Raw genomic sequence first — 22,493 nt, 5'->3', positions numbered from 1 at the left:
CCTTGGCAGCAGAGTACAGGAAAAGAACAGGAAATGCTCCTAAAGGTCACTCAGCTCAGGCCTGTTCCCTAACCTCCAATGTCAGCAATCAGCGAGAGACTAGTGTATCAGGAAAGAGTAAATATCAGCTACGCTCTCACTAGACACTTCAGAAACAGAGGTAATGGAAGAGCTGAAAGGGACACGGTCTGTGAGTGAGGGTGGGTGAAAGGGAGAAGCAGGACTGCTGCAGGAGCTTGGGTACCTAGAGGTGGGTGGCAGCCCTCAGCACCACACTTGCATTCTACTATAGATGTTCATATTCTGAGGCCCTGAAGGGCCAGTCTTCAACATATGAAACTTTAGGATTCATCTCCCATAACACATTTCAACATTTTCTCGGTCACTGACAGGTGTTTACCTAGTGGTTCAAAAATCCTCACTCCCTCCAGGAACTTACGCATTAGCCGATCTAATTGCCTCCGTTTTCAAAGTACATCCCGAATATGACCACTTGCCTGATCTTTACTAGAAGGTGATTGTTCAGCCATGATGCTCTCTCCTGGAGGGCTTTACCAGCCTCCAGCTGGTCTTGGTAATGTTCTTCCCCCAGCTCATCCCATATCAGTTCCCTCACAACAATCAGATTGATCATTTAAAAGTAGAAATTAGGTCATATCACATTTGTGCTTCAAATCTCTCCTGTTTTTTCTTCTGCACTTGTGATAAGATCCAAATTTCATGCCTCAGCTCTTTCACACCTACATGCCTCACTCTTTTTTGAAAACCAGGAAGCTCTCTGAATGGAACAGAAAGTAGAATCTTCTTCAACTTCACCATGCTCTAGTTTGCCTGGAACACTAAAGATGGTTTGCCAGGAAAGATGAACATTGGCAGAGGGGATAAACTTCTCTGAGAGTCAGTGAGTTTCATTGAGTCGCTGTGGTCTGGCAGTGTTATGAATTGGCAGAATTATTGTATTAATTGCATCAATTAAGCATTCTGATAATACAGTTAGCAAATAAACACAGTAGTCTCTGAGACTTCAACTTGCTTTGACGTGTCTAAAAATTTTGGTGACACTATTATGGCGGTCTTCTATATTTTTTAATTTGATATTAATTGTCCATAAATATATGTATTTCGCAATTAATTTAGCATATTTCTTTTTTTTTTTTGAGATGGCGTCTTGTTCTGTCGCCCAGGCTGGGGTGCAGTGGCATGATCTCAGCTCACTGCAACTTCCACCTCCCGGGTTCAAGCAATTCTCCTGCCTCAGCCTCCCGAGTAGCTGGGATTACAGGCGCCCACTGCCATGCCCAACTAAATTTTGTATTTTTAGTAGAGATGGGGTTTTGCCATGTTGGCCAGGCTGGTCTCGAACTTCTGACCTCAGATGATTTGCCCACCTTGGCCTCCCAAAGTGCTGGGATTACAGACGTGAGCCACCGCGCCCGGCAACATTCCAATTAGCCGAGCATGGTGGCGTGCTCCTGTAATCTCAGTTACTTGGGAGGCTGAAGCAGGAGAATCACTTGAACCCAGGAGGCAGAGGTTGCAGTGAGCCGAGATCACACTACTGCACTCCAGCCTGGGTGACAGAGTGAGATCCGTCTCAAAAAAAAAAAGAGAAAGAGAGTATGCAAGTTTTAAAACATACAGTACATACTTTGGCACTTCTTCTATTGAAATCTTAGGAGTCTGTGTACTCTCTCCTTAAATCTAGAATGGTTTGTGACTAATTCAACTAATAAAAGTGCTATAATAATTCTGAAGCTAAATCATAAAAAGCCATGTGGTTTTTTCTTAATCACTGCAACATTTACTCTTGGAGTCCTAAGCCACATGTAAGTAGTCCAACTACTCTGAGGTCACAATGTCCAAACCACATGCAGAGGCCATGTGCAGGCCCTCTGGCTCATTGTCCCACATGAGCCCAGCTTTTAAGTCCTTTTACCCCAGGTACTAAACCTATGAGCCAAGAAAACTGTATTTGACCTGTCTGATATGGTAGATACTAGCCACATGTCACACATAGCTTTTTAAATTCACATTAATAAAAATTAAATAAGATTAAAAGTACAGAGCCTCAGTATTACTAACCATATTTCAAATGCTCACTAGCCACATGTGACTATTGACTATTTTATAGCCAACATACATAGGGGATATTTCTATCATTGCCTATCATTGACACTTCTATGTATTTATCAGCTCCACCTTAGATAAGTTCAGCCCCTAGTCACTTGAATTGCCCCCCCGTTGTTCATAACATTCTGGCTAAAGGCTTAGACATTCTGGAACAAAAAGAAGCCATCCCTGCTATGCCTTGAACAAAACCCTAACCTACAGAATCTTTAAGTGAATTAGTCTATTCTTGCATTGCTGTAAAGAAACACCTGAAACTGGGTGATTTATAAAGAAAAGAGGTTTAATTGGCTCATGGCTTCACAGGCTGTACAGGAAGCATGGCAGCATCTGTTTCTGGGGAGGCCTCAGGAAATGTATAATGATGGCGGAGGCAATGGGGAATCAGATACATCTTCACATGGTTGAAGCAGGAGGAAGAGAAAGAGGGGGGAGGTGCCATACACTTTCAAACAACCAAATATTGTGATAACTCACTCACTCACTATTGCCACAACACGGCCAAGGGGGATGGTGTTAAACCATTAGAAACTGCCCCCCATAACCCAATCACCTCCCACCAGGCCCCACCTCCAACATTAGGGGTTACAATTCAATATGAGATTTGGGCGAGGACAGAAATTCAAACCCTATCAACAAGTACAATAAAATGGCTGTTATTTTACACCATGAAGTTTCTGGGTGATTTTATTATGCAGCAATAGAGCATCAGAATAGAATTGTTTAGCATATGAATGGTATCAATATTTTGTTATTTCAAATTTCCATGTCTCTTTTTCTCTTCTATCCCAAATAAAGGTATCCATAGCATCTTTATTTTCCTCAGTGTGAGAGGAACTTGTATACATTTTCTATAATTTTTTCATATGTTGAGCTGAACTTAATCTTAATTCTAATGAGGTCAAACCAGGAAAGGCCAGTTAGTCACATTCTTTGTGTAATTCGACTGCTGCATTTCCCTCCCAAAGTAGCTAGTCCAAAATTTAGTGACATTCAGAAACAATGGAGATATAATATAGGCCTAAGAGGATTCAAAGAAATGAATGAATTGGACAGCCCACCAAAAGATACACCCTAGGTAAATTCACAGAGAACTCCATGACTAAACGAAAGGTTAATTGTGGTAGGCAAATATGAAATGCAAACAAAACTGAAACTGAAATAAACAAAGGGAAATTCAGGAAAATATTGTATGCTGAAAAAGGGTTATTTTCTTTGTCTTATTGAATATCTTCTTTGTTCCAGCCCTCTAGGAGGTGGGATGCAGCATTAAATACAACTATTTTTAAATGCCCTTAATAAGTTGACATTCTGAAAAGACGAACTCTAAACAGATAACTAATAAAATATATATCATACAGATATAAAATATAGTTTATAAGAAGCAGAGAGGGGAAATAGAAAGTGTGTCAGAAGAGGGGTTGAAATTTTAAATAAGGTGATTAGGGAAGGACTCATTGAGAAGGTGATGTCTGAACCAAGACCTAAAGTAGGTAAAGAAATTATCCATGTTTTGTCTGGGTAAAGTACATTTCCAGACACAGGGAACAGCATTATCAGTGTGCTAACATTGGATGTACCTAGTGTGTCTGAGGAAGAACAAGGAAGCAGTGTGACTGTTGCAGAGATGAGAGAGTGAGACCACTAAGAGTGAAGTCACAGAAGGAAGAGGCATGAGGGCAGCCATGTGGCCTTGGCCCAGCCAAGCCATGGGTGTGAGTATGCCCAAGGCCTTGTAGCCTACTCTTCACATCACTGTGCCCAGAAGGCAGCACATACAGTCAAAAGAGATTATTTTAAAACTTTAATATTTAACGCCTGCCCTGCTGTGTTTTGTACTTGTGTGGTGCCTACTGCCTCTCTCTTGTGGCTGATTTCTCCCTTTTGGAATGAGAATGTCTACGCGATGCCTGTACAACAACTGTATCTTGGAAGGAAATAAATTGTTTTTTATTTCACAGGCTCATAGCTGGAAGGAAATTGACTTGGGTCTCAAATGAGACTTTGGACTTCAGACATTTGAATTGATGCTGCAACATGGTAAGAATTGGAGGACTATTGTTGGGATGGAATGATTACATTTTTTTTATGTGAGAAGGACATGAGTTTTCAAGGGACCAAGTTAGAATGCTATGGTTTGTACATGGTTTGTTTGTCCCCATCAGAACTGATATTGAGATTTGATCCCCAGAGTAGTGGTGTTGGGAGGTTGAGCTTAGTGAGAAGTGTTTGAGTCATAGGGTTGGATCCCTCATGAATGGCTTAGTACCATTTTCAATGTAGTGAGTGAGTTCTCACTCTCACAAGACTGAATTTATTCTGGGGGAATGAGTTGTTTTTCATGAGAGTGAATTGTTATAAAGCCAGGATGCACCTTTGGTTTATTCTGTCTTCACATGTGCCCACTTCTACTTTGACCTTCCCCACCGTGGTTTGACCCAGCACAAAAGCTCTCAGCAGAAACTAAGCAGATGCTAATGCCATGCTTCTTGTACAGCCTGCAGAACCATGAGCTAAATAAACCTTTTTTATTTATAAATTACTCAGCTTCAGGTATCCTTTATAGCAACACAAACAGACCAAGAAATTGGGGAATAATATTTATAAAATTATTTCAGTGAATTAAATTAGATAAAATGGACAAATTCTTTGAAAGAAATTACTGAATCAGGCATACAAAGAAGTAGAAAATCTTAGTGTCTATTTTAAAAAATTGATTTCTTAATTTAAAACTTTCACACAAAGCAAGGGATGACCTGAATGTTTACTTTCATCACATATTTAAGAAGAAAAAACCAACCTACACAAATTTTTCAACAAACTCTCATAAAGGTTAACTCTGTGAGCTTTATTTCAAGAAGGAAAGTGGGAATCTACCAGAATCATAAGGACACAGATCTCAGGGAGGGGAACAAGGGCAAACAGCCCTCATGATGGCACCCAGTTATAAAAGTGAGTGAAGCTCCCGTAGGTGAGAGAGGCAGAGAGCCTCCCTCTGTGACTCATCTTTCCACTGGGGATCTGAGGAACCCAGACTGAGGAAGAGTACCTTGTTTCTCCAAAGCCCTGGAGATAACTTGGAGAGAGGCTTAGAGACACTGTAAGGGAAAGACATTGGGAAAAGTTTCAGGCCTTTTCTCACACCCAGGACTGAGAACAGGGTACCATTTTTAATTCAGGTGCATACAAAGTCAATCAGTCTTCAGTGGCTCGGCAGCGTAGCTGTGCAGGCATTTTAGTCTTAGGCCAGATATTGGAGCACCTGCTCTAGAGCAGAGTGGGCACCTCCATAGCCAGAATTTTTGGGAAAAAAAACCTTATCAACAAACACTGAAATTGTGCTCTCCCCCATCACAGGCCTGGGTCGGGAGGGGAGTTGCTACAGCCAGTTTATCCTATGTGATGAGACTTGCAACCAGACAGCTTAGCTACCTGGAACTAGTCTGTGTGTGTCATTGCTGGGTACCCCACCCTGCTCCCCTGTGACTGTGGTGCAGCAGAGTCTCCTCCACTCTACCTCTAGGCAGAAATCTGGGCATTTGGATCACTCATTCACCTAGTTCAGCAGTTTCATCTGCTCCATCCTTCCTGTGCAGAGATCCTGGAACAGGGAGGCCCTCTCTGCTTCATGCCTAGGCAGATCTCAGGATTTTGGAGCACCTGCTAGCATGGTTCAGCACCCTGAACCACCTAACCTTCCTTGACGTAGGTCATGGTGCAGTGGGGCCCTTTATGCTCCACATCCAGGCAGAACTCTAGACATCTGAAGCACCCATTCACCTGGCTCAGCAGCCTACCCTCCCCTACCCTTCCTGTGCAGAGATTTTGATGCAGGGAGGTCCTCTCTGCTGCATACCCAAGCATTCAAAGCACCTGCTCACACAGACTGGCAACCTGTGCTGCCTCACCCTTCCTGTACAGAGATCCAGGTACAGGGCTGACCCTCTCTGTTTTATGCCCAGGCAAATATCCAAGCATTCAGAGCACTTGCCTGCCTGGTTAAGCAGCCTGAGTCACCCCATCTACCCTGTGCAGAAATCTTGGTTGGTGGGGGTGGGTTCTACTCCACAAACAGGCAGATTTCCAGGCATTCAGAGCCCCCACTCTCCTGGATTAAGAGTTTAGGCCAACCTCTCCAATATCCCTGTGCAAAGAACTTGGAGCCAAGGGGGTTACCTATCTCCATCCCTAGACAGAACTCTGGTCACTTGGTAGCCACTCAGTAGATTCTCCCTCAGTGTTGGTGCTTGTGTCTGCCATTGGAAGACCTATAGGTGGACTTGCCTTGTCTGGCCCCACCCACCTTGCACCCCACAACCCCCAAGGCTGAGCAGGGAATTCACACCACTGTGTACTCCATGAGTCAGCCCATTATCTGCAGCAACAGAGAGTTTCTTCCAGTAAACAAGGATCAAATATATAACCATCACATTGTCCACAACTGGCTTTTACCTGTAAGTGCCATCTACTGGCTTGCAGGTTGAACCGCACAGTCTAATACAAAACCTGCAACCCATAAGTGCATAGGGCTATAGAAGCTGGGCAAAAGACCCTACCCAGAATTCTTTAAAGTCACACCTCCTAAGGAGGGAGGGGGAATGGAAAGGGAAAGAAAAAAAGAACAATAATATTATAGGGAAATAAAGAAAAAAATCCTACCTTATGAAAATAATTACAAAAATTAGAAGTGCCAGTATTGCAGAGAAGGAGGAAACAGGACAAGAATTCTACCACCATAAAAAAGGTGAATGTAATGAAATCAACACCATCAAAGGAGCACACTACCTCTCCAGCAATGGTCCCTAACCAAAACAAAAGCTTAGGTATGACAGATAAAAAATTCAAAGTATAGATTGCAAGGAAGCTCAATGAGATGCAAGACAAGGCTGAAAATGAACACAGAGAAATTTCTAAAGCAATCCAGGAAATGAAGGAAGAAATAAACATCTTACAGAGAAATCAATCAGAGCTTCTGGAATTGAGAAACTTACTTAAGGAATTATGAAGTACAATTGAAAGCTTTATCTCATAGACTGGACCAAGCAGAAGAGTTTCAGACCTTGAAAACTGGTCTTTTGAACTAACCCAGAAAAAAAATTAAAAAGAATTTAAAAATATGAATATGGTCTTAGAGCAATATGGGATTATGTGAAGCAACCAAACTCATAAACTGCTGGCATTCCTGAGAAAGAAGGAGAAATAGTTAATAACCTGGAAAACATATTTGAGGAAATAATTTAAGACAATTTCCCTAATCTTGCTAGAGAGGTAGACATACAGATACAAGAAATCAAGAGGACACCTGACTGATGCTATAGGAAATGAACATCACCAAAGCATATAGTCACCAGACTATCCAAGGTGTACAATAAAGAAAAAAATCTTAAAGGCAGCTAGAGAAAAAGATCAGATCACATACAAAGGGAACCCCATAAGGCCAAGTATATAGCTCAGCAGAAACCTTACATGCCAGGAGAGATTGGAGGTCTACTTTCAGCATTCTTAGAGGAAAGAAAATTTTCCAACCAATAATTGTATATTCCATCAAACTAACATTTATAACTGAAGGAGAAATAAAATCTTTTATAGACAAGCAAGGGGTAAAGGAATTTATTACCACTGGACCAGTCTTACAAGAGATCCTTAAGGGAGTTCTAAACATGAAAATCTGCTACCAAAATAGCACACCTGAGCACATAGCCCAAGACCCTATAAAGAAACCACACAATAGAAACTACAAAGCACCCAGCTAACAACTTCACAATAGAATCAAAACCTCACATAGCAATATTAGCCTTGAATGTAAATAGTCTAAATACCCTTACTTAAAGTCACAGAGTGGCAAATTGAATAAAAAACAAAAGCCTTCTGTCTGCTGTCTTCAAGAGACCCATCTCACATGTAATGCTACTGTTAGGCTCAAAGTAAAGGGTTGTAAAAGGATCTGTAACACAAATAGAAAAGAAAAAAAAGAAAGAATCACTATTCCTATATAAGATAAAATAGATTTTAAACCAACAACAGTAAAAAAATGACAAAGAAAGGCACTACATAATAATAAATGGTTCAATTCAACAAGAAGACTTAACTGCCCCAAATATGCATGCACTCAGCATTGGAGCACCCAGATTCATAAAACAAGTACTTCCAGACCTATAAAAAGATTTAGATACCCACTCAATAATATTGGGGGACTTCAACACCCCACTGAGAAGATTAGACAGATCATTGAGGCAGAAAACTAACAAGGAAATTCTGGACTCTTGAAAAAACCCTCAAATAATTAAGCATTGAAGGAACATACCTCAAAATAATAAGAGCTATCTATGACAAAACTACAGCTAACATTACACTGAACATGCAAAGACTGAAAGCATTCCCCTTGAGAACTAGAACAAGAAAAGAGTCCCCACTCCCATCACTCCTATTCAACATAGTATTGAAAGTCCTAGCCAGGACAATCAGACAAGAAAAAAAAAAAAGGCATCCAAATAGAAAAAAAAACCATAGTCAAACTATATCTCTTTGCTGATCTGAATCCATACATAGAAAACCCTGAAGACTCTGCCAAAAGGCTCCTGGCACAGATAAAGGACTTCTGTAAAGTTTCAGGATACAAATCAGTGCTCAAAAATCAGTAGCATTTCTATGCACTAAAAATCTTCAAGCTGAGAGCCAAATCAAGAATGCAATCTCATTTACAATAGCCTCAAAAAAAAAAAAAAAAAAAAATCTAGGACTACAGCTAACCAAGGAGGTGAAAGAGAACTGTGAAACACTGCTGAAAGAAATCATAGATGACACAAACAAATGGAAAAGTATTCCATGCTCATGGATAGGAAGAATCAATATTGTTAAAAATTGTTGTACTGCCCAAAGCAATTTACAGATTCAACTCTATTCCTATCAAGCTACCAATGTCATTTTGCACAGAACTAGAAAGAAAACTATTTTAAAATTCATATAAAACCAAAAAAAGAGCACAAATAGCAAAAGCAATCCTAAGCAAAAAGAAAAAAGCCAAAGGAATCACATTACCTGACTTCAAACTATGCTAGAAATCTACAGTAACCAAAATAGCATTGTAATGTTATAAAAACAGACACATAGACCAATGGAACAGAATAGAGAACCCAGAAATAAAGACACACAACTATAGCCATCTGATGTTTGACAAAATTGACAAAAATGAACAATGGGGAAAGGACTCCCTATTCAGTAATTGGTGCTGGGATATCTGGCTAGCCATAAGCAAAAGAATTAAACTGAACCTTTACCTTTCACCATATACAAAAATCAACTCAGGATGGGTCAAAAATTTAAATGTAAGACTTTACACTACAATAATCCTGGAAGAAAACTTAGGAAACACCATTCTAAACATTGGCCTTGTGAAAGAATTTATGGCTAAGTTCCCAAAAGCAATTGCAACAAAAAACAAAAATTGACAAGTGGGACCTAATTAAACTAAAGAACTTCTGCACACACTGTATAAACTATCAACAGAGTAAACAGACAACCTATAGAATGTAAGATTTGCAAACTATGCATGCAACAAGGGTCTAATACCCCAAATCTATAAGGAACTGAAACAATTGAACAAGCAGAAAACAATCCCTTTAAAAATGAGCAAAAGACATGAACAGGCACTTTTCAAAAGAAGACATACAAGCAGCCAACAAATATTTTAAAAGACTCAACAGCACTAATCATTAGAGACATGCAAGTCAAAACCACAAAGAGGTACCATCTCACACCAGTCAGAATGGCTACTATCAAAAAGTTAAAAAAAAAAAAAAAAAACAGATGCTAGTGAAGCTGTGGAGCAATGGGAACACTTGTATCCTGTTGGTGGGCATGCAAATTACCTCAGCCACTGTAGAAAGCAGTTTGGAGATTTCTCAAAGTACTTAAAACAAACTACCATTCAACCTAGTCATCCCATTACTCAGTATGGTGTATGTATGCCACATTTTTTTGGTCTAATCTTTTTTTTGGGGGGTGGAGAGGACAGAGTCTCACTCTGTTGCCCTCTCACTCTGTTCACAAGAAAATAAATCATTCTACCAGAAAGACACATGTACTCTCACAATTTCATTGGAACACTATTCACAATAGAAAAGGCATGGAATCAACCTACATGCCCATCAACAATGGATTACAGGCCAAGCACAGTGGTTCATGCCTGTAATCCCAGCACTTTGGGAGGTCAAGGTGGGCAGATCACCTGTGGTCAGCAGTTCAAGACCAGCCTGGCCAACATGGCGAAACTCTGTCTCTACTAAAAATACAAAAATTAGCTGGGCGTCCTGGCACCCACCTGTAATCCCAGCTACTTGGGAGGCTGAGGCAGAAGAATTGCTTGAACCTGGAAGGTAGAGGCAGCAGTGAGCTGAGATCATGTCACTGCACTTCAGCCTGAGAAGCAGAGTAAGATTCTGTCTCAAAAAAAAAAAAAATGGATTAGACCAAAAAAGTGTGGTATATATAGACCATGGAATACTACATAACCATTAAAAAAAATGAAATCACGTCCTTTGCAGCAACATGGATGCAGCTAAAGGCCATTGTCCTGAGTGAATTAATGCAGAAACAGAAAACCAAATACTGCATGTTTCACTTATAAATGGGAACTACACAATTTTAACTAACACTACTAAGTGATAGAATTGAGAATTGTACCTCTGACTCCAGACTCAGTCCTTAACTATTATAGTGTTTTTTATGGAGACCATATGAGTGCAGAGGTGAAAATACTGACAGATATTGAAAGATGCCATTGGGTAAGTAAACTACAAGAGAGTTCAGAGAAATTAATGATAAAAATGATTATACCACTCCTCTCACTTACCTAATTTTTAAGCAAACCCATTTGGGAGGTCCTTTCTAAAAAGAAAATAAAAGAGAGAAAATGAGAATGCTCAAGTAGATAGTACTATTGAAACAGGTTACTAAAAATGCATGTGGTATCACCAAAGAACCCGTTCTGACAGCAGAGAAAATGAAATCAGGCTTTCTGTCATTATACTCAAGGATAACTGTGCGTTATTGCAAATATTTATTCCAACTGATCCATAAAATATCTTTGAATTTTGAAAGCAAAGAAAGTTAAAAATAATTTTCTTATAGGAAAATAGTTGATTATTAAACTTCATCAAAAGTTTTTAATATCTTCTCTTTGAAAGACACTGTAAAGAAAATGAAATGACAAGCCTCTGGCTGGCAGAAAATACTTATAAAACATATGTCTGATAAAGAACTTATATTCAGACTGATATGGTCTGGCTGTGTCCCTACCCAAATCTCATCTTGAATTATAGCTCCCATAATTCCCATGTGTTATGGGAGGGACTCTGGGAGATAATTGAATCATGGGGATGGTTTCCCCCATACTGTTCTCATGGTAGTGAATCAGTCTTATGAAACTTGATATTTTTATAAGGGGTTTCCCCTTTCGTTTGGCTCTCATTCTCTCTTGACTGCCACCATGTAAGACGTGACTTTCACCTCTGCCATTATTGTGAGGCCTTTCCAGCCATGTGGAACTGTGAGTCAATTAAACCTCTTTTTCTTTATAAGGTACCCAGTCTTGAGTATGTTTTTATCAGCAGCATGAAAATGGACTAATACAGAGACTATATAAAGAACATTTACAACTCAATAATAAAAACAGAAAGCAATGAATCAAGCTAAATAGTTGGCAAAAGGTTTAAACAAACATTTCATAAAAAGAGGTTTTATGAATGACCCAAAGCAGATGAAAAAATGTGCAGCCTCACTAGCCATTAGGAAAATGTGAATTAAAACTATGATGAGATGCCATTACATTCTGACTAGAATGGCCAAAATAAAACAGAGTACCTACCAACTGTTGGCCAGAATGTGAAATAACTTGAAACACTCGTATATTGCTGGCAATAATATGAAATGGTGCAACCACTCTATAGAACTCTGGCAGTTTTTTTTTTTTAAGTTAAACATACACTTATCATATGATTTGACATTTTTACTCATAGGTATTACCCAAGAGTAAGGAAGTTGTATATCCAGAAGAAGAGACATACATGAATGTTGATACCAGTTTTATTTATAATGGCCAATAATTGAAAACCATTCAAATATTCATTAACAGGAAAGAGAAATTTTTTAATGTGGTATATCCAACACTACTCAGGAATACTGCTCAGGAACAAACTACTGGTTAACACAACACAATAGAAGAACTTCAAAAACATTATGCTGAGTTAAAGAAGCCTCACATATAACAATACACAGTCTATAACTCTGTGTGTGTGTGTGTGTGTGTGTGTGTGTATATATGGCATCTATATATCTATATCTATAGATATGTAGATATATAGATGCATAAAATTCTAGAAATCAACGAACTCTCTTATTGTTACCAAAAGCAGATAAGTAGCTGCTTGGAAAAAAGGGCTGGAGAGGAGAGGGTAAACTGCAAAGGGCACTAACATTGTGGTCATACAAGTGTATACATTGTCAAAACTCTAACCAAAATGTGGACTAACATGTTGCATTTTATTATATATAAATTATACCTCAATAATATTTACTTTAAAAGGCATAATGTAAAATATGTATGTTCACATACATACAATTACTAAAAAACCCTTATCTTTTTATGTGGCAGTTACTCATATTAAACTTTTTAACCCTCTCAATTCTCTCAACCCATCAGTATAGTAATAGTGGCAAGTCCAAACTTCCCTAATTCTATTCCAAATAACTGTTCTAGTTATCTGTAATTCACCATTTAAATAGGAGTACTTGAGATAATAAAATAATTACCTAAATCACCCATCCCAATGAATGATTTAGAATTGAAGAGCCATTGCCAAACAAAAGATTGTAGATTTACAATTAACATCTAAGTATGCTGTAGTATATGTTTTTAATTTACAACAGAATCTGCCAATAATTTCCTCAAATAAGTTTCAAATTCCTAATAATGTAGAAATACATGTCATAAATACATAATATTCTTAGGTAAGATGCTATTATAGAGAAGAATTTAAAAAATTTACAGTGACCTTCACAATAAAAGAAACCAGGGGAAGCATAAAATATCTTTTAAACTCTTTGTAGACTCCTGTTTCTGTCTGCAATATTCAATAATCTGTGGTCTGAATGGCTTATGAAATTGTGAGTTTCTCATTGTTTAGCCCATACCTTAGCTGCCACCAAAAGAAAGGCCTGTCTTAACTTAGAGTTTCCTAGAATCAGAAGAAAGGAGTGACTTGAAGGATAGAAGACTCCAATCGTCTCACAAAGCATGTAGATCACTGTGTTCTGATACAGCTCAGAAATCCATGATATGAGAATACATAGAAAGAAACTAGCATAGAGTAAAAGGAATGAGATCACAATTTTCAAGGCATTTGTATGGACCATGGTCCTGGGGTCTCTGTGTCCTTTGTAATTGAGTTGCATTTTCTGGAGATGTTTCTGCAGGGAGAAAATTAACAGGAGAAAAGAGATGAGGGCCACAGTAAATGGTGTTAGACTGAACATAGTCATAGTGAATTTGACCGACACTGAAAATGTTGCAAAGTCACTCCTACTGAAATTCCAAGTTGTGTTTCTTTCATATCGGTCCAGCCAGTCTTTTATATGTATGTTTATTTGTATCAGATTTAACAATAAGAAGACCAAGGTTCCTAGCAGTATCATCAGAATCACTTTGTTTACTCTCCATTTCAAATAGAGAAAAGCAGGGCTAGAGAAACTCGCTATTTTGAGCAAATGAAAGATGCTGAGGATTGTAGCAAGCCAGAGACTGAAGTGATTAGAAACTATCCAGCTAAAAATCATAATTCTTAACCCTGTTCCAGACACAAATATGGCTAGAGAATGCAGAGCTAAAAACCAACTTACTAATATTTCCCAGATTAGCCCAATTCTGGAGATTGCCAAGATAATGAGGATTTTATCAACTGAGGACAGCTCTCTTTTACTGACCCAGTCAATGCAGTTTATCAGTACTATAAATCCATTGCTCAAATTCCCAATTATGAATTCTGCAATTATTACAAGAGTGAGGATACTCGGCAGGGCACTTTCCATGTCAGAACAGAGAAAGTTCAATGTCTAATGTCACTGCTGGTTATTCACTGATCTAAAATGTTATTCATATCCTTTAGTGTCCAGTGGAGTTCTTCTTCCCCCTCCTTTTTCTGCTCCTTCTTTCATTGTTGGCTCAACGTCAAAGTAGAAATCTCTAAAGTTTGCTGATCGATCTTCACATAGCTGTTCTGGTGATATCTTTATTTTTCTTCAATTTCTCTGCAGAGAAAGTTCAATGTCTAATGTCACTGCTGGTTATTCACTGATCTAAAATGCTATTCATATCCTGGAGTGTCCAGTGGAGTTCTTCTTCCTTCTCCTTTTTCTGCTCCTTCTTTCATTGTTGGCTCAACATCAAAGTAGAAATCTCTAAAGTTTGCTGATCAATCTTCACATAACTGTTCTGGTGATATCTTTATTTTTCTTCAATTTCTCTGCTGAGCCCTAGCTAAGATATTTATGTCTTCAACATGGGCAGAAATATTTCACAGATGATTATGAAGCAAAGTTAAACTCCCATTTGCAACCATGCAAATAAAGATATATTCTCTTTCATTGTTTTGTACTTTTTTGCCTTGTCTGAGTGTAGAAAATTAGATTCAACCAGCTCGAGTTCTGAGGTACAAATATTATAAAATCTGATTCATAGAATATGTAGCTAAATGAAGCTTTTATGGCTAATAGCATAGCCAATGAAGATTTATAAAATATGCAGACAGACCTATGCTATTTCAAAAGAGTGCTCAATTTCTTGTGGAGCTAAAGCTGAATCTGGTCGATACTGTGACTAAAGAGAAACTCGTTTACAAAGCATCCATCTTTCTCATTCCCTGCCTCATCACTACTTAGCAGTGCTCACCACCATCCCTCCATAGGCACCAAATGCCTTCACATTTTATCCACTTTTCCCTTCATATTTCTTTTTTAAACTTAAAAGTGATAAAAAAACAAATTTTACAAAATCAGCAACAGCTACCAAAGAAAGCAGTACTGTATCACATCATAACTTGCAAAACTGATAACCAAGCAAAGAAACAGACACACTAGTTCCCCTTATCCATGAGGCTTTTGTCTCCTGAATCTTAACTGTATGCTCTATGGGATTATTTCAGTCAGCACAAGCCTGCTGAAGCAACTCCCATTTTTACAAAGTCTTCCTAAAACTCTTAATATTTCTTTACTGTTACATTATTTGCCGCCATTCTTATTCCAAAGTTCTTGAAATATATGTCAATGGTATTTCCTCCATTCCCTCACCTCCAGTTTTTCTTCCACATTCATAATAAAGGCTTTCATACTTTGCACTCCAATTTTGTGACGGTCATCTTTGACCTTCATTCCAGTCAATTCAGGAGTCCATTTTCAGTGTTGCATCTCATTTGACCTCTGAGCAATGTGACACTGTTGAACATATCCTACTTTTTGGAACACGTTATCAACATCTCCAGGAATATCTCACTGTCTCCTAGGGTTTCTTCTACCTCTGCTGCTTCCCTCCTGTAGTTACTACTTTATTGTCTTTCAACTCTGTTTAATCTTGCTAAATAGCATCTATATTCTTCTATGTGATTTAGCCAACTGCGAGTCATTCTTGACTCTTCCTCACACATCACATTACATCAGGTCAAATAGACTTTGCTATTTTGAAGTTCAACCTTCAAAATACATATCTATTGCAGCCATTTTTTAGCACAATCATCACTATCTGCCCATCTAAGCAAGCCTCATTTCTACCTTACCCCAAATTGCAAGTCTGTTTTCTTCTGAACAGTCAATTCCCCACTGTAACTATTTAATGATCGTATTACACATGTATGTTTTTTAGTTCGTGTCCTCCTTTACTTATTTGAGATGAAGTCTCACTCTGTCACCCAGGCTTGAGTGCAGTGGCATGATCTCAGCTCACTGCAACCTATGCCTCCTGGATTCAAGCGATTCTCCTGCCTTAGTCTCCTGAGTAGCTGGGATTACAGGCATGTGCCACCATGCCTGGCTAATTTTTGTATTTTTAATCGAGATGGGGTTTCACCATATTGGTCAGGCTAGTCTGGAACTCCTAACCTCAGGTTTGTTAAAGCCAGATAGGGACAATATTGAGAATGCAGAGGAACGTCTGCAGAGCATGAATTGTCCTCATTTTGTACTTCTCCACTACTCAGTAATACCCACTCCCCTAGAGTTATCAAAGGTTGGGTTTTATTCAGCTTCCCCACACCTCTGCTGAGCAACATCTGTTCTATGGCTGTTAAATCTTACTCCAAAGTAAGTAAGTATAGGTTTGCTAAACAACACGGTGGAGTTAAATCCCAATATATTCTTATTTCTTCAAGAAAATTTTTAAAGCAATAGAGAGCAATAAACTACATCAGCAAAGACCTGTAATGTTGTCCACATGATCCTCGAATTTGGAGGGATCCAGATTGAGGAGTTAAGCAAGCAAAAATGGGAAATTTTAAGAAAAAGCTTTCAAGGATAGGAGTGCCAACACATGTCCCAGGCAGAGGTAGGATGGACACTACAGGCTTGGCATCTTCCAGGATCTTGAGCTGAATTTGAGGAACACACCAATTCCTACAAGAATGAAAATGGAGTAACGGAATAGGCTCTGAAACTGAATTTTCATGGGACATTCGATGATGAAGCAGAACCTAGGCCCCAGGAAAGCTAGAACTCACTTCAGAGGAGCTCTCTGCTATTGCTCTCCTATCCCTCCCACCACTCCCCACATACACATACACACACCCCTGCAGCTTTCTTCCCTTAAAAACTTAACTACTGGGGAAGACAAAGCAGTAAGATAGATAAGGCAACAAGAATTCCTACATGTTTTATTCCAGTAATCATAAGGCCCAGGCTAAGATCGAAAAATAAGAATAGGAAATAATAATATTTGATTCTTCTAAAGTTGCAAAGAGACGGTTTCTAAGAATGCATATTTGTGTGCAGTTTTCCTCCTGAATTGTTTAATACGCCACTTGAGGTATACTTGACATGCAATAAGTTGTACAGATATAAAGTGTACAATTTCATGAGTGTCTCACCATGTGATACTCACCACATGTGAAACCATCACTATAATCAGGTAACAAACATATATATTACCCCCAAAAGTTTCCTTTATGTTCCTGTGTTATTCCTCCAACTTAACACTGCCCATTCTTTATCAAACCCCCAGTTCCCAGGCAACCATGGATCTGCTTTCTGTCACTATACACTAGTTTCCATATTCTAGAATGGTGTATAAATGGAATCATACATCATTGTGTTTTCTCTGTGCCCGCAGATGCCGGTTTCTTCCTCTTGTTATAAAGACACCAGTCCTATTGTATTACAGCCTCACTGTATGGCCTAATTAACCATAACTACCTACTTAAAAGCCTTATATCCAAACACACTCACATTGCGAGTGTGGGCTTCAACGCATGGATTTTGGAGACAAACTAGTCAGTCCATAACAGTCTTTCTGAAGCAGATTGGTTAGTAGCATTTTCAGTAAGGAGGTATGTTTAGTAAATAGCCCTCATCTTTTTTTAAGGCGAGAGGGGAATGTTATTATTTAATTCAAACCCCAGAATAAATTTTTAGCAAAGAATTCAGGATTATAGTTACGTTCCTTAGCCCTTGAAAAAATGAATCAATTGTTGTCTGGCTTACAATTCTTTGACACAATTTTTCGTGTTATTCAAACTGGGATTATTTTCCCCTTTTGGAGATTACCTCTCACTACCTTGCAGCTACTTTCTGAATTCCAATTTGCCTCTAAGGTTGCAATTTTATTTCTCTCTCTCTCTCTCTCTCTCTCTCTCTGTGTGTGTGTGTGTGTGTGTATGAATATGTATATTGTATTTTATTAAATCTAGAATGCATAGACTAGAAGACATATCATTGTTTTATGTACCACCATTAACAAGTATCATTATTTTAATTGGTCAGAGGAGAGGGAAAATATGATTATCTTAATAAACAGCAAAGAAAAGTGATAGTTTTTAACAGAGATTTTATTATAATACTACACACAGGAAGATAGGAAACAAATATTCTCCCTGAAGATTATTTTTAAAAGAATTTATCTCAAAGCTACAGTCAGTATTATATTTATTGTTAAAACACTAGAAAACACTCTATTTGCAAAGATAGCAGTTACGATAAGAATTACTTAACACTTTGAATGTTCAAACCATTTCATCATATAACTGATATCAAAAAAAGAATTACAAGTAGTAAAATGGAGAAGTAAAATAATATTATAAATCACTATATGCAGATGATATTATTTTTATCTGCAAAGACAAGAGAACGAGCAAAGCAAATGTGATAGTTTAGTAAGGCAGCTGGCTTCTAATTCAACAAACAAAGCAAATTGCTTTTTTGCATACACGTTAATCACGTACTAGATATTATACAAAAATTAAAAACATTTAATATAGGTACTAAAATTCCATATTCTTTTATGTACTTTATCTACCAGATTGAGATGTAAGTTTAAGCAGCCTATTTTTAGTAACTGTGTCACATACATACATACACACATGTATATTATACATTATAGGTTTCTCATTTAAAAATCTCAAAAAATGTTAATGATTGATGCAAAATCTATATTATCTGTTTGTATAAGAACTCTTTATAGTATTCACATTCTTCCCTGTATGGTAATATACATACTTTCATATATCCTAATTTGTGATATGTTTGGATGGTGTTGATTCCAAACACATCTTTGTAAAATTCACAAAGTTATACACAATAGAAGAATCTTGAGGAAGTATAAATTTATGTAACATACAAGAATTTCTTAGAAACTATTTTTTTTCTAATATATTCAAGATGATTCCCTAAATTCTTTGTGACCTGAGGGCTCCCCATCTTTGAACCTGTACCTCAGCCACCATAGCACTGACAGAGACGCCTGTCTCAGCTTCTTGTTTCCAAGAATCAGAACATATGAGTGACATGAAGGATAAGCCATTCCCATCACCTGGGAAAGAATAATTAGATTTTCCTCGAACCGTTCAGAGACCCAAACTACTATGAAAAAAGACAGAGAGAAAATGGCATAGAGTAGGAGGAAAGTGATCACAGTTTGCATAACTCCTCTGTGGGCCTTGGTCCTGGCGTCTCCGGATCCTTTGACAGTGTGCTGCATCTTCTTGTGATGTTTCCACAGGGAGAAGATGAGGAGAAGAAAAATTGCCAGGGTCAAAGTAAAGGGTATAACAATGAACACAGTGCTGATTAATACAATAAGCCTGGATAATCGTGTAAAGTTACTTGAATCAGAACTGCAAGTCTTGTTTCCTCTGTATCCATTGATACTGGCATTTATATGGATGTTTATCAGTGCAATATTTAAAAACAAGAAGACCAAAGTCACAAGAAGCAGCACCAAAACCACCTTTTTAACTCTCCACTTTAGGTAGAGAAAAATAGAGTTAGAAAAATTGGCTATCTTGAGAAAATAAAAAGTACCGAGGCTGGTAGCTAACCAGACACTAAAATGATTGGTCACTATCCAGATATTAGTAAGCATTCTGAACATTTTTTCAGTGGCAAATAAAGCTGGGAAAAACACAGACACACACCAGCTTCCGAATATTAACCAAACCAGACTAATTCTAGAGATTGCCAAAGCAGTGAGGATCTGATCAACTAAAGAGATCTTTCTTCTCTTGACCCAGTCAATACAGTTCACCAGTGCTATGAAACTATTTCCTAAATTTCCAATTATAAATTCCACAATTAAAATGAATGTAGATATGTTCTTTATGACACCACCCATTGCCTGCAAGAGAATGTCCCAATGTCTAATATCACTGCTGAAGACTTCTTAATGCATTCATCTAAAATGCTATGTATATATGATTCTTGAAAATTCAATAATATATTCCCTTTAAAAAGGGAATGTTAAACCAGGAACCATCCAGATTTGTTAATGGCTGGGTTTAAAGCTCTCTTCATAAAAATCTCTGTATTTCCCCAGACAGCTCAGCTGAGCTTCATCCAGATGCTGTGTGCCTTATATACAATAGGCTGAAGTCTTTTGTAGTTGGTGAGAAAGGAAACACTGAATTCTCATTTGCAAACATGCAAATAAAGACATATTTATTTTCATTGGTTTGTGATTTTTTTTTGTCTTATCTACATACTTCAGTCTGTCAAATTGAGTTCTGGGGAGGTATCATTACAAAAATTGGTATATGAAACTTTGTAAGCACTGAGAATTTTTACATACTTCTGAGTTTGGATGGAGAAAAATGGGGAGATGATGGTGAAAGTGTACAGAGCCTCAGTTAGACAAGAGGAATAAGTTTGTTTTGCTTTTTTGAGATCTATTGAACAGCATTGTGAATATGGTTAATAATAGTGTATTGTACATTACAAAATTGCTGAAAAAGTAACTATCAAATGTTCTCACCATAAAAAAAATTTGTTACCTGTCATTTGTTATGTTAATATATTATCATTTGGATATGTTAGTTTCATTTAATTATTCCACATAGTATTCATAAATCATAACAACATCTGACACCTCATAAATGTATGCAAGTAAAATATGCCAATTTACAATAAAAATAAAGAAAAATCAGATGGTTTTTTAAAGTTAAGTCTGTAAAGGGACTTATTCATAGTTATCCAAAGCTCCTCCTACAAAGTAGCAGAGTTTTCTAATAATCTTGTGGAAGACATTATTCCTAGAATGCTGGGTACCAAGAATAATACTTTTCTATTATTTTACAAGTACATGCACACCAAACATGTGCACGCACATGCGCACACGCATGCACACACACACACACACAAACACATACATTTATTTGGGACCTAAAACTTTTTCTCTTTTCACTTTAATAATTCAGGCTTTTTACTTTCAGCATTTATTATGCATCTAGTTCATGTTTAGTACTGTGATAGTTTTAAACACATTTAAAAAGATTTGCAAGTTTATATTAAATAGTATTAAATGTAAATATTCTGGAGACTTTGGAAATATTTTCTCTGTACATGTGAGAAGAGGTGGAAATCTATCTGTTGTCTCATAAAGCAGTCATTGTGTTTGAATGAGTTCATCCACATGGCAAGAATTCTTATTCTGTGCCTCTCCCCTGCCCAGTAGGGCACATTGCTTCATCAGCACCAAATACCTTCACATTTTTTCACATATATTCCCTCTCCCAGCAATGTCTGCTCCATGATCCTCACTACAGGGACCAATGTAGATAAAGGATGACATACTGTCTAGCCAAGATGTGGAAATCAGCAGCATGATACAGTCATTCTTCTTCAATAGCTAAAAAAGTAAGTAAAGTGAGCAAAGCACCAATGAAACAAATTCAGCAACAGCTACCAAAGAAAGTAGAAAAATATGCCTCATAAACGTCAAAGATGGCAGAGAAAGATGTGAGGTGTTCCACTATGAAGAACTGATCCCTCATCTTCAGTCCCCTGAAGCAATGCTGAGCAAAAGTAAAATAAAATAAAACCAAAATATCTTGGAAATTACCGTACATTTAGTCAAGAGAGCTATTGAAAAGGCAAACTCAGCTAGCATGGACAAATATTAAGGAAAAATCCCAAGGCTAGAAGTACAAATGTACTATCCATGTAGAGACAAGAAGGTTACCCTGGCCTCGCTATATCCAGGCAATAAAGATGAGGTTGGGAAAGAAGACAAAGAGAAAGACAAACTACCATGGTGGGTGGGGGTTGTGTGGTGGGTTCTGGTGAGACTTCATGGATACTTTGAAAAGACAGCAGAGCTCAAGTCTCCAGTGAGAGCTACAATAATCCAAGAGGGTCTCGCCCAAAGGCCCTCAGCACTTGCATCATACATTGTGATGTATGGTACAAATCACAATGGAAAGGAACAATGATTTCCTGAGATAAGCTGTCAGTTCTTAAAAATTATAAATAGAGATCATAAATTTTTCAAATAAAACATGATGACATGAAATATATATGTGAGATACACATGATTTCATAATTCTGAGGAACTTATTACCATATTTTGTGTAATTTGGCAGTTTGGAAAAAAAAATTGATTAACATTATGTTATTGTGCCTGTCTCTTAAGTGTTTTATATACATATACACACACATACATACATACCTTTTATGATAACTTTGGTAAAAGACTTTTCTAGGTCTTTTGGAAATTACTTGAACACATACTCTATGGAAAAACGAGCAGAAAGTATAAAATATTCCAGACACCATCAGTTTGTTTTCTGCTAGAAAACACAGGATTTCCCACAGGTGAATCTGGAAAGTTGAGAGTTTCCATT

The 22,493-nt window shown here is 37.7% G+C and overlaps 3 protein-coding genes across 4 annotated transcripts in view; all 3 read right to left on the bottom strand.

Moving 5' to 3' along the window:
- The window catches only part of LOC129483360 (salivary acidic proline-rich phosphoprotein 1/2-like), a 175,748-nt gene that overhangs the window by 75,205 nt on the left and 78,050 nt on the right, over window positions 1–22,493 (bottom strand). The window contains exons 1-3 of one of the 2 annotated variants that reach the window (XM_055280647.2): window positions 17,267–17,379; window positions 16,588–16,782; window positions 5,130–5,225 (exon numbers count right to left, since the gene is read on the bottom strand). The exons of the other annotated variant lie outside the window; for it this stretch is intronic. The gene's annotated coding sequence lies outside the window, so the exon portion shown is untranslated. Of the gene's footprint in view, window positions 1–5,129; window positions 5,226–16,587; window positions 16,783–17,266; window positions 17,380–22,493 lie in introns of those variants that run through there. 2 annotated transcript variants of the gene reach the window in all.
- On the bottom strand, window positions 12,768–14,719 carry TAS2R13 (taste 2 receptor member 13). Its single transcript, XM_055280643.2, has 2 exons — window positions 14,486–14,719; window positions 12,768–14,270 (listed from the first exon to the last, which is right to left on the bottom strand). Exon 2 carries the CDS (start codon window positions 14,209–14,211, stop codon window positions 13,300–13,302), a length of 912 nt encoding a protein of 303 aa, XP_055136618.2. The 5' UTR covers window positions 14,212–14,270; window positions 14,486–14,719; the 3' UTR covers window positions 12,768–13,299.
- On the bottom strand, window positions 18,145–22,491 carry TAS2R14 (taste 2 receptor member 14). The gene has a single exon (XM_055280639.2). The coding sequence runs from the start codon at window positions 19,988–19,990 to the stop codon at window positions 19,034–19,036; it is 957 nt and encodes a 318-aa protein (XP_055136614.1). The 5' UTR covers window positions 19,991–22,491; the 3' UTR covers window positions 18,145–19,033.

This window comes from Symphalangus syndactylus, chromosome 5 (assembly GCF_028878055.3).
Source record: "Symphalangus syndactylus isolate Jambi chromosome 5, NHGRI_mSymSyn1-v2.1_pri, whole genome shotgun sequence".
NCBI lineage: Eukaryota > Metazoa > Chordata > Mammalia > Primates > Hylobatidae > Symphalangus > Symphalangus syndactylus.
The sequence above is the reverse complement of the archived record's forward strand: the minus strand, read 5'-3'. Positions and strand labels throughout refer to the sequence as shown.